Source organism: Lolium perenne, chromosome 2, assembly GCF_019359855.2.
Source record: "Lolium perenne isolate Kyuss_39 chromosome 2, Kyuss_2.0, whole genome shotgun sequence".
NCBI classification, from domain to species: Eukaryota; Viridiplantae; Streptophyta; class Magnoliopsida; order Poales; family Poaceae; genus Lolium; species Lolium perenne.
Genome location: NC_067245.2, coordinates 283642812 through 283654757, shown reverse-complemented (window position 1 = coordinate 283654757; position 11946 = coordinate 283642812). Strand labels below are relative to the sequence as shown.

The 11946-nt window shown below is 46.8% G+C and overlaps 2 protein-coding genes across 2 annotated transcripts; one reads left to right on the top strand and one right to left on the bottom strand.

Annotated features, from left to right (window-relative positions):
- The first annotated feature begins 3792 nt into the window (after positions 1-3792).
- Positions 3793-4519, top strand: LOC127336590 (uncharacterized). The gene is made up of 3 exons (XM_051363420.2): positions 3793-4028; positions 4121-4209; positions 4431-4519. Exons 1-3 carry the CDS (start codon positions 3823-3825, stop codon positions 4490-4492), a joined length of 357 nt encoding a protein of 118 aa, XP_051219380.1. The 5' UTR covers positions 3793-3822; the 3' UTR covers positions 4493-4519.
- A 101-nt stretch (positions 4520-4620) lies between these two features.
- On the bottom strand, positions 4621-9022 carry LOC127336586 (uncharacterized). The gene is made up of 7 exons (XM_051363417.2): positions 8789-9022; positions 8012-8086; positions 7366-7867; positions 6249-6631; positions 5414-5634; positions 5174-5312; positions 4621-5071 (listed from the first exon to the last, which is right to left on the bottom strand). The coding sequence occupies exons 1-7, from the start codon at positions 8954-8956 to the stop codon at positions 4931-4933; spliced, it is 1629 nt and encodes a 542-aa protein (XP_051219377.1). The 5' UTR covers positions 8957-9022; the 3' UTR covers positions 4621-4930.
- Between the last annotated feature and the right edge of the window lie 2924 nt (positions 9023-11946).

The following is an 11946-nucleotide window of genomic DNA, read 5'->3' as shown; positions in this document are numbered from 1 at the left end:
AAGGTTGGGTGAAAACGAAATACTCACCAACCCCGCGTCGCCCGAGCTCGGGCGACACGGGGAACCTCGCCGCCGCAGTCGCTCTGGCCCTCACCCTCCTCTCCCCTGCCTCGCCGCCGCTGGAGAGGGCGCCGGCGAAGCCGCGCGCGCTCCAAGGATGGTGGCGGCGGCGCGTTTTTTGCTCCCCCCGAGGTTCTCGCGCGAAGGTCTGCAGGCGGCGAGGTGGCGGTGGTTCCGCGGGTCGAGCTGGCGGCGCTGGGGGCTGCTGGGTGTGCGGCGCGGAGGGAGGTCGGCGGAGGCTGCTGGAGGTGGACGGGGCTCGTTGGGGCTGCGGCGGGCGGCCCTGTTCGGGGCCCATCTGGGCTGGAGGGCCGCGGATGGCGCGCGAGGCTCGTGCACGGGGCTTGGCGCTCCAGGGCGGCGCGGCTGCTGGTGGAGGTCCCTGTGGCGGCGCGTCTGGCCGGGGCAGGCGGCGCGGCGGTCTGCAGCGTCGAGCGGTGGACGTGCCGGGTGCGGCAGGAGGTGTTGCTGTCTGGCTGCGTGCGACTTGCAGCGAGGAAGCCGGGGCGGCGGCCCCGGATCGGTTGGCTGCCCTTGGGCGGCGGCATGCTAGTCGTGGCTTGAGGTGCTGCGGCTTCCACAGCATGCGGAGGAGGCGGAGTGTTGGTGGTCGACGGCGATGGTATGCGGGCAGGCCTATGGCTGCCCTGCCGGTGTAGGAGGCCTCGATGGGAGGGGGCTTGCTCCGGGTGAAAGCTCAGCCCGACTTGGTCGGTGCCGGCGATGGCGACGCCCTAGGGCGCCGTTCCCTTTCTTGAAGGCATCGTCGCGGAGCTCCTACCTCTCCTAGCTTCAAGGCTTCGTGCTCTCCGGGTGAAAACCCAAGCTCTTGCCCCGGCCGGAGCGGGCGATGGCGGCGATCTCGTCGCTTCCCTTCTTGGAGGCGTCGTCTTTGGAGCGCATGACCTTCGCTCGGCGAGGGTGGCCTATTTGTCGGGCTGCGTTGCCTTGCCGTCTACGTTGGAGGATGCCGAGGCGGCGGCCTCGGGTAGGTGGCTGTGAGCCGGGGCGGCGGTCCCGGAAGGCGGTGCGGCAGCATCTCTATGGTGCGGGGATGTGGCTTGCCACAGCTTGGGTGGCGACCCTGGCCGTGTGGGCGGCAGGGCAGTCGACTCGGTTGGATGCGTCCTGGTGGGGACGGTCGGACGTTATGTCGGGGCGGCGGCCCCGGATGAGTTGGTGTGATGCCCGTGGTCTGCGGCCGTTTGCCCTGTGCAGCTTGGGTTGTGGGTGGACGAATCGTGCGGCGTTGCAGCTCGAGAGCGAGCGGTGGTACGTCGGGGCGGCGGCCCCGGAAGGTGGTGGCCTTGGTGGACGTGCAGGGCGCGACGGAGCAGCGGCTCCGAATGTTCGTCATCTTGACGGTGTTGAGGACATCGACTTTGTGTCGCGAGGGCGACAAGGTCGTTTTGGCGCAGTTCTCCGAGAGGTTCGTCTTCTTCAGCTATGTTGGAGTGTCCCGTGTCTGCTCCTCCCATAGTAGGCACGGCGTCTTCGCTCCGGTTTGGTTGGATGGCAAGCTAGTCTTGGCGAGTGTGTCGACGTCCGCTTGTATCAGCAGTGTGTCCGAGTGGGTTTGTTCTTGTGGCGTGGCTAGTGTGGCCTTGGCCCCGTGGTGTCTTTGTATGGTTTTCGCATGGTTTTCTCCTAAAAACTATGCACTTTCTTCTTAATTAATGGATGAGGCAAAGCTTTTGGCTCCGTTTCAAAAAAAAATTATAAGCAAGGTTAGTTAGAAGTGACTATGTTGGTACATTTGAGATATGCATATAAGCATATGGGAGTGTCAACTAATTTATGATAATATGGTAAAAAAAACTTCATAGTATTGTCCTTCATCTATTGGAGAAGTATTCATTATCAGAGTTTATGCATCTGCGTCTAAGCATATTATTCGTTTTCTTTGTCAGGGCAAATTTGATACTGAAATTTGGCATGTTCATTTGGTATTATGATTTTATCAGATTGTGGATCCAGCTCCCCAGACGCCAAATTCCCGCTCGTCTGTACAAAGTGCATTGTGTTCTGTTCAAAAGAGTCCAGAACCACAAAACTACTTGCTACTTCCTAGTCCGCCAAGTGAATCTAAAAAAAACTGACTGCTTGTTTTTTTTAATAAGATAGCTGACTGCTTATAAGTAGTATTTATAAGCAGTCAGCTATCTTATAAGCACCACCCAGCCTCCCAACCATAGCCTCCCGCACCTAGCCTCCCAACCCTCCCACCACCAGCAGCGCCGCCGGGGCAAAGATCTCGGGGCGTGGCGGCGGCGGGGGCCTTCCCTCGTGACGCGTCGGGAACGGCGGCTAAGGAGTCTCTCACGCGGCGGCGGCCCTTCTGCCTCCCGGGGCGGCGGCGGTCGGACGAGGATGGAGGGGCGGCGGCGGTCCTCCCGGGGACGATCCAGCTGCGGGCTGCGGCCTCCCCGCATCCCATCGGCGGCATGCCGGCGGTGGTGGCTGGTGGAGGCGAACATCGCCTTTTCCTCCGCCTCTCGCCGGTGAGGGGCGATGATCTTGAGCTTCTCCCACGGTACGAGGACGCCCGGGGCAGCAGCCTTGGGTTCGAAGGTGGAGGTGACCCTCTTCTTCGCCGGAGAGGATCGGCATGCGGTTGGTGGTGGTGGATCTTTTGATCTATCACCGCGTTCCGGCGGCGAGATGGAGGAGCTTGGAAGCCGGCGATGGTGTCGCCGGTGGAGGGTTGGAGTGGCCAACCCAGGATGGTCGCCGACATGGGGGTCCGACCTGAATAAAGGTGGCGGTCCTAGGGTCTCTCTTGCGTGAAGAGGAGGACCTACCGGAGGCCTGGACTCGTGATCTGGCCGGAGTGTTGTTCCGGAAGGCTCCGCCGGCGAATGTAACAGTGCTTTTGCCTGGAGTTTGCTGGATCGGAGGTATTCGGTCGTGCGCACCCATGTTTTTATTCCGACCGATTGGTTCTGAAGGGAGCGGCGCGAAGCTCTTTTTCTGTGTTGACATCAAGTGACTATGGATCCATGATGAAAGTCGGAAGAAGAGAATTTCATGAAGGCCGGAGGGGAGGACTAGCTAAGGGAGGTTCATGTCTCTGCGCTGTTGAGGGACTTGCTTGGTGTTCTGGGCTTCACAGCAGCGGTATGAAAGTGGGGGCGACAACACAGGTGAAGTGCAGAGTCCTACCTTTCAGGGTGAAACTCAAGATCTGGCCTTAATTGGTTGTGCCTGGCAATGACCTTAGTGGAGGCATTGTTTTGAGAGCGGTGACTATCTTCAGGGTGAAAACCTAAAATCTTTGATCGGACGACGATGGTGTTTGAGCACTATTTCCTTCTTGGAGGCGTCGTTTTTGGAGAATCTGTAATTCAGGTGTTGTCTTGGCGGTGGATGTATTGCTGTTGTTAGGCCCGAGATACTGTAGCGGGACTTTTATTTCTTAGTTTTTTTTCTTTTTTTTGGCTGTGTGCATCCGTAGTGCCATTAGGGTGGTGCGTTGTTGCAGAGGCCGGGTGTAATTGGTATCTTCTTGATATTAATATATTCCCTTTATCGGGAAAAAAAAGAGCAGTTACTGCTGCGCACATTGAATTTTTGCACGTTTTGATGTTGCATTAGCAGGCAGCGGAAACGTCAGTTGTAATAAACCATCTTAAATGAGATTTTCACATATAGTAACAGTTCAGACCTCTTCAGCTGAGGAAGCGCATGCTATAAAACGGTAGTCCACGTTCACTCCCTGAACAGACACAGACACAAACCTCTTCAGCTGCCGCAGCGCAAACCATGGCGAAAACCACAATGCAGCTGGTGGCACCGCTTGTTGTCCTGATGGCCCTCGCCGTCGCCACCATCACGGTCACCGTTGCGGGCGCCGACACCTCGGCGAAACGGAGAGGCCAGGAGATCCATCTCTTCGAGGTCACAGTTCGCATGCTGGATGACATGGACGATGACTACAACTACCAGCTGCTCGCAACCGTGCTCGGCAGGTCGGTCTCTTGGTTCATTCGCTGACCCTTCTGAATCTCTGCCGCCCAGTCGTTTTCTGATGCTTCTATCTTGCTTTCTCTCGAACCTGAAGCGTCGATGCTGCACGGAGCGCCACGTTCGAGACTGAACCTGGGACGTTCAGTGCGTTCCTCACAAACAACCAGGCCCGTAAATTATCAAGTGAGTACAAAAATCCTACCACATTGATCGGTATCAAATACAACGTGTCAGCAAAGTCTGCCCCCAGATCCCACATGTCATCCTCTCATTACACTGCATGTTTTACCCCTCTTTGCGATAGTACTGTGCTTATTTCATCATAGGAATACGATATGTAGATATACGTTCGTATAGCGCATACCCAGAAGATAATGATGTGTAAATACGTTTTTGTTGAGCAGAAGTCCCGGGGGTGCTGGGAGTTCGGGAAAGGGATGATCCCGTGCCTACGGAGGGCCATTGATATCAGCAACACCAAGAGAAAGTATGCTTACAGTTCAGCGATTCCAATAACAAGTGATTAACAGCATCAAAGGAAGCAGCGCCTAGTTTTTCATTGTTCATGATAAAAAAAAAGTGCCGCGGGCATAATGCTTAGAAACACCATGTTGTACTTAATCCAGCAAGCTTTGCAGTTATAAAGGTCTTCCACATAACTGATGCTCCACCCCTTAAAACTAGAATGATCTCCAGGGTCAGTTGTTCAGCAATATCCGAAAAAAACATGCTCGGCAAAACAAAAGGAGTGCTAGATGTGACTGTTAATGCTATTTGAAACTGCGTATATAGCTGTAACTGTGCAGGACTAATCCTGTTCACCGCAGCCGAAACCAGTGCTCGCCCTTGGATCATCTATCTCAAAAGGATTCTGATTCACAAGCATCACTCTTCTTAGTCCAGTTTAAACAAAATCAAGATCAGAGGTGTGCTGCTTGCACCCTCGGGGGCCATAGTGCTCCGTGCTCTTATACACCCTCTTCTGGCACAGAGCACAGTAGTGAACTTGGCATGTTCCACAGAAGATATGGTTGTTGTTACCAACCTGTTCAAATCAGAGACTGTCTTCATTTACCAGAACCGAGTAAAAATAAATAAACTACAGAGTATAGATCCATAAGGTGCATGAATGCCACCAAAACATTACCTTGAAATTTGGCTGGTGGCAGTTCGAGCATGGATGTGCTCTGGACAGTGTCAACCTCAGGTCTTTCTGCATCTTTTTGACAACATCATTCACCTCCACATTCACTCTCAGCTTCTCTCTATCAATCTTACATTGTTCACTTTCAAAAAAAAGGCAGCATTCGTTCAGAATCGGTATCCAGAGAACAGAATACTTGACATTTGACAGACCAAACTTAACAAGGGGACATCAGAAGAATACCTCGTATGATCTTCATTTAGCGCCTTGCCACAGCTATAACAGAATGACTTATCGCAGTTCCTGCAAAGAATGTGGTTGCAGCCTGACGCGCGTGAGATGGCAAAGCCACAATGCGGACATGCAACACAAGAACGAAGTATTTCCTTGATGCTAAATATCTCATCTGCGCTAATTTTGCGCCCAGCATTGCCTTTGCTTAAGTTGGGTACATTTCCACGCCCCTATATAAAACAAATAGCACATTGAACATTTTGATCTCAGTAATGCTCTCATTGCATGGAACTTCACTAAGAGTCTTACGACAAATGATGAATAGCCTTAAACAAATGATGGTATTGGAATGCCCATCTTACTGGAAATGGCACCATGTTTTACAATAACCTTAAAGTAAAAGAATGTGTTCAGAAAACAGAATTAGGTTATGAATAGTTACTGTATCTAGAATATATACACGGTATATGCAAGTAGAGCTATATCTTTCTCTAGAATACACAGAAGGGTTGCACGTCTTTGTATTAAGAATGCCACGATGTGGCAATTAAAGTTATATTGTACTGTATTCTCCATGAGAAAATTGCACTCTGACCAGGTATTGTGTCGCTAGTTGCATTTTGGAGCAGGTATATTCAACTGTTGTAGATACTACATAACGCAGCAGTGGAGCCGCACTAATTTTGCACTTTGGACCAGGTTTGGCTGGTTTAGGTAAAAAAAACAAACAATTTAGTCAACTTTGGCATCCCAATGATCATGTTCTTAATATGTTCGAAGTAGGGGTAATAACAATTATTACAAAGAAAAAAGTGAATGTGTAGTGTTTCGATGGATTTTCAACCTGTAAGGAAAGAAGTTTTTCTTCTTGAGTAAAGCACCTTGTCCCTATGTGACGGCGATCTCTGCAGTGGGTGCAGAAGCTGAAGTGGCAGTTCGAACACTGGGCAGTGTCGTCATCTTCCAGGCAAGGTGTTTCACATCTTGGACAGTAAGAAAGATCAGTCATTGAGTCTAGAGTCTTCTGAAGTATCAATCTTTCCCACCGTTCAAAATATGCATCTCCTAGCAACCTCTTCAAAAGATTAGGAGGAACAATGCCTCCGCATTTGTCATCAGGACACACCAATTTCAGGACTGATCCTTCCTTGACATGCATCTTTGAGTATGTCTCCATGCACCTCCGGCAGAAGTAATGACGGCATGGAAGTTTTATGAAGTCAATGCCTGAGGGTAATCAAAAGAATAACAGATTCATGTTTAACTTATAAATATTCCAGACTACAGACATGATGGAACTTGGCTTTTTCATGAGTATAGCTCAGCGGAATTACACATGGACATGATTACTTGTGCTAGTGTTGAAAATTATAAAAACTTTGTAAAGATTATATTTATTCGAAATAAGCTTATCAATGAATAAGGGATTGGATTCTTTAGCCATATGGGTTGTACCTTGGTTTCTGTAAAACCTGTAAATTGTGTGTATTTTGCCTAGGTATGGGGCACAAAATAATTTGATGCTTCTTGTGTCTGGTTTACATGTGTACTAACTAGTTGAAACAAGTTTGAACATTTTCAAATGATTGTTTGACTGCAGCTATGTATTGATTTTCTGTAAAAACAGTATGGTGTGAAAATAGATTATATACCCACAATGAACAGACACAAGAAGCATCCACAAGAATTTGTGTATTCCTCTAATCAGTATTATATCGCAGAAGTAAATTTCGGAAAACTATACCAAAATTTGGATTAAATTCGTGTCCAATATATACTACAGTACTATATATGTAGCGCTCGCCCTTTGAAAACAATTGATTTTAGTTACAATGGAGATGGAGTTGTGGATTATGTACGGTAAGTACCTCAAAATAGTTAAAGATAATCTAATGCATAACACGGTGCAAAAATGAGCACCAAGGAGAGTACCGCTGCATCAAATGGAACATCCAAGTTACCTGTGTACTCATGCAAACAAATCGTGCAGACATGGATGCCACGAAGAAATGTTTCATGGCATTGCTCTTCATTGTAGCTGATCAAATGTTCAACAATCTCCTCCACAGAAAGAATATCTCCAACAGCCCGAACATCCACATGACCCATCATCCTATCAGACTGTCGTATGATTATTCTTCCATCAAAACCAAGATGAGAAAGCATAGAGCTCTGCAGCCATTGCACCCACTCAAAAACAACTTCCTGTCCAGGTTGCTGCGCCCAAATGGTGTCGAGCATGTGACAGAGGGAGGAAACCTTCGCACGATCCAACCATTGTATACCGAGATTAAAGTATGGAGGTTGATGGCTCGGGTATGATGGAGGCATAAGGCATGTCAGTGACATTGGAGCCAAGTGTTCGACACTGAATGTGAGCCAGTTGTTTGGGTAATCATCAACACCCTGGAGAAGTTCTGCAGACACACTGATACCATCTGGAATTTCACAATGCACATGGATCTGCAAAGAATTCGAAATGGAAAGAAAGAAGCATCACACTTTTGTTGATTTCTTGGATAAATTTCAAGTCTGGGAAGTCTGGAATAAATTAAAACAACAATAGTTTCCACAAGGAAATAAATAAATATAGGAAAAGAGATATACCTGGAAAGACCGAGGTGCAGACGTTTCACCAAAAACTTCTACATTCTCACCATAAATTGCCTCCAGTGCCAGCATCTATGCAATCATATACCAGAGAAACAAATTACGTTAGCAGAAAATTTGTAAATTTACTGTAGTATGTCCATTTATCTAACTTGAGAAAACTATATTCACCATCTCCCTTTGGACGCATGCTTTTGACATAACAATTTCTCAGCTTTATTAGGCTCGAAGAATAAAATATGTAATATACACTTATCTAAATTCACGGATCAATGTTTTTGTGAGTTCAGTCATTCTAAAGGGAACCGAAGTGTCCATTTAGTTATGCAAATATCTCCGCTAGACCATTGGTAATAGAGATGTGTTCATGTGTTCCAAAGCCCATTTAGCCTATTCACGGCGTACCAACTAAATCGATCTTACAATCGAGTTGCAGTTATTCGAAATCACAATCTACACAGAGGGCGCGCGGGCGGACTGAAAACCCTCCTGCAGATTCACGGATACACGGTAAAGTACCACCACAGACATCGAACATGATACGCAACGGGTGGTGCTCGCCCGTTCCGGTTTGCGAAATGTGAGGAATTTCATCTCAGAAAGAAAAGGTGGGGACTTTGGAGACTAGAACCGCCGGCGAGGTGACGATCGAGAGGGATTCTTTTTTTTTTTTTTTTTTTGCAAGGGACGATCGAGAGGGATTCGCAATGCCGTTCCGCGAAACTGGCCCAAGGGCTGAAATCCGTAGCGAGGGAGCGGGTGGTGGTGTGGTACCTCGTCTTGCTGGAGCTGGTCGTTGGAGCGCAGCTGCTCGTCCGTCAGATCGAGGTTCCCTCCCTCCCGGAGCGCCATCTCGTGCAGCATCCTCGCCGCCCCCGGCGACGGCGACGGCGACGGCGAGTGGCCGCCCTCTCCGTGGACGCCGGCGCGAGGGCTCTCCATACGCGGACTGCGGGTGGCGGCGGCGGCGGTTTGCTGCGGTGCCGGTGCCGCTGCCGCGTAGGGAGGAAATTGGTGTGTGCGCCTGCGTGTGTACTGTGTAGTGTAGACGGGTTTGATCCTGGTGGCGGCCCGACCGCCCGAGGTGCCGCACGAACTTTCTGGAACTTGCTTGGCGGGTTTATTTTTGTCTATTAAATTACAAAATAAATGAATTATTAGTTTAATAATTTATTACTCGGGTTAGATCTACTCGGCTGGTGCTAAATGCTAATCCCGCCCACACAACATCGCCACATTGCAGAATAAACCATCAAGTGTTTAGTACAAATTGCAGAAATCGGGGGGATAATCTTGTTTTAGATAGGATCTATGAAATCAAATTTTTAAGATAAATATATGTTTAAATATTTTCGAAAGAATTGACAACATACATATGTGTTATATATACAACACCAAAAAACTGCTGCTTCAAAATCGACCTACAATTAGAGAGTTAAAAAAGATAAATTTGGAAATGAATAGCGTGAGATACTATTCCCCGTTCATAGTAAAATTTGTTCTTTTTGTTTGTCTAAATGTAGACTGAGTTTTGAGCTGATTTTTTTATTTTTGTTTGTCTAAATGTAGACTGCCTTCTTAGAATAGCGTTTGCCAGAATCTAAGTCGGCCGATCCACAACTCGGATCATGCAATAACCTCAGGCCTAAGGGTTACATTGATTGATACATGTAAACGCTGCTTTGCTCGTTGCATCTCACTGTGGGCCAGTCTGACTCGCTAAACACTTTAGCCGAGTCTAAGTCGAATTAGCATCACCATGCCCATGACAAAAGTGGAACACATTCACCAGCCGAATTGCATATTAGTCTAAATCTTGTGTCCAACGCAACCTCGATGACTAAGGATAAAATAGCATGAGCAACATAAGCATATAGTTCCACAACAGAATCACTTATTCGATGATATATGCAATAGTTCATACAAGGACAGCCTTTGTTTATGAATATGTTAGGAAATACATCATCCATGATTGTCTCTAGGGCATATTTCCAACATGAAGGTCATGATCAACTCAAGGCATATATTTCAAATTATTATAAGGGTCTGTTCAGCGCACCCGAAGAAGGTAACTTCTCTTTGGATGAGACCAGAACAAACGATATTCTGCAGATTTCTGAGGAAAAGAATGACATTACTACACCTTATTCCGAGAGGAAGTGGGAACGTTTTTTTTTCCTCATGGAACATAACAAGTCCTTTGATCCAGATGGATTTCCAATAGTGTTTTTCTAGAACTTCTGGGATGTCATCAAGTCGGACCTTCTAGAATTGTTCAATTTTCTTCTCAGTGGACAACTAGAATTGTTCCACCTGAATTTTGGCGAGATAATTTTATTACATAAGGTTAATTGAGCAGAAAAGATTCAAAATACCGACCTATATGTGTCCTTAATGTTATTTTTAATTTTTTCACTAAAGTCACTACAATGAGGCTAAACATAGTGGCAGATCATGTGGTTCATCCATCTCAAACTTCCTTTATGGAAGGTGGTAACATCCTCGATGGAGTGGTTATCCTTCATGAAACAGTGCATGTACTACATAGGAAAAAGTTAAATATGGTACTTTTAAAAATTGATTTTGAGAAAGCTTATGACAAAGTAAAGTGGTATTTCCTTCAGCAGACTCCCAGAATGAAAGGCTTTGCATGTGAGTGACATTCTTTGATTCGTAGCTTTGTGTCAGGAGGTTGTGTTGCTATTAATTAAGGTCAATGATGACATTGGAAATTAAGACAAGGGGATACCTTGTCGCCCATGTTTTTTTAATATTATGGCGAATATGCTTGCTATCATGATTGAACGAGCAAGGTCCGATGGAAAACTGTAGGAGTAATACCGCATCTTATTAATGGTGGGTCATCTATCATACAATACGATACAATTCTCTTCATGGAACTAACGCGTCATCTGCAACCTCCATTAGGTCACCATTATCTATCCTAGCCATGAAGTGTCGAAGTGCATGGATGTTTTTGGTAAATTCACCAAACCAACTAAGGTGACCTTTCTTTGTCGATTCAGTGTTTTGTGAGACTGGTTGTGATTGTATGATTGTGCTTTGTTGCATATTAATATGAATGGAAATTATCAATAATCATCGTATGTAACACAGTAGCGATGATACAGTTGGGCCATACTAGGTCGTGGCCCACTCTTTTCTGCAAGCATTCTGCTATACTTTATTAGAATGTAATCCATTAACACTAAATAGCCTACAAATGGCCCACTATGGGTTGACCGACCTATCCTTATTATTGTCATGCTCCGCCACTGTGTGAACAAAAATACCTTAGTATTTACGGTATTGAGCTTAACTCCGATCTATCACTACGCTTAATTATGGGTTCAATATAGGCCCTTTGTTTTTAAGGGCAGCAGTCTATAATTGATAATAACAAGTTCAAGTAATCACTTGCTAAAAGAGAGGAGAACTATAGTACATAGGAGGATGAATGTTGGTGAAAGCAAAAGATGGTGTCCAAGAAAATGGTCGAAATTCCACTACCTATTGGAAGAGATCTCAGGGTTGGTTTCATGAGGAAAGGATATTTAAATGTGATCTTAGTAAGAATCCTCTTCCACATAGGTGGGCCACCATCCAAGAGAGCGTGAGCTAATTTTTGTGTTGTGTGTGAACATATTGAGATACGTCCCGAAAGTGGCAAAAACATTCCAGGAGAATGTAAGTTAACTAAAGTATCTAGCATATGTTTTTGATGTATCATACTTGCAATGTATGTAGCTTATTCATGTTTACCTTCGCCCATGAGGCTATGCTGGATCAAAGATTTCATGTCCTTATACAAGAAAAGTGAAACCATGCATTAAATGTTATTTGTGCTTATCCATTGTCGACACTTCTTAAGAATCACAAGATGTGGAAAAATTGGGCTCCTCCAAATGTGCCAAACGACTAGTGGGTACAAA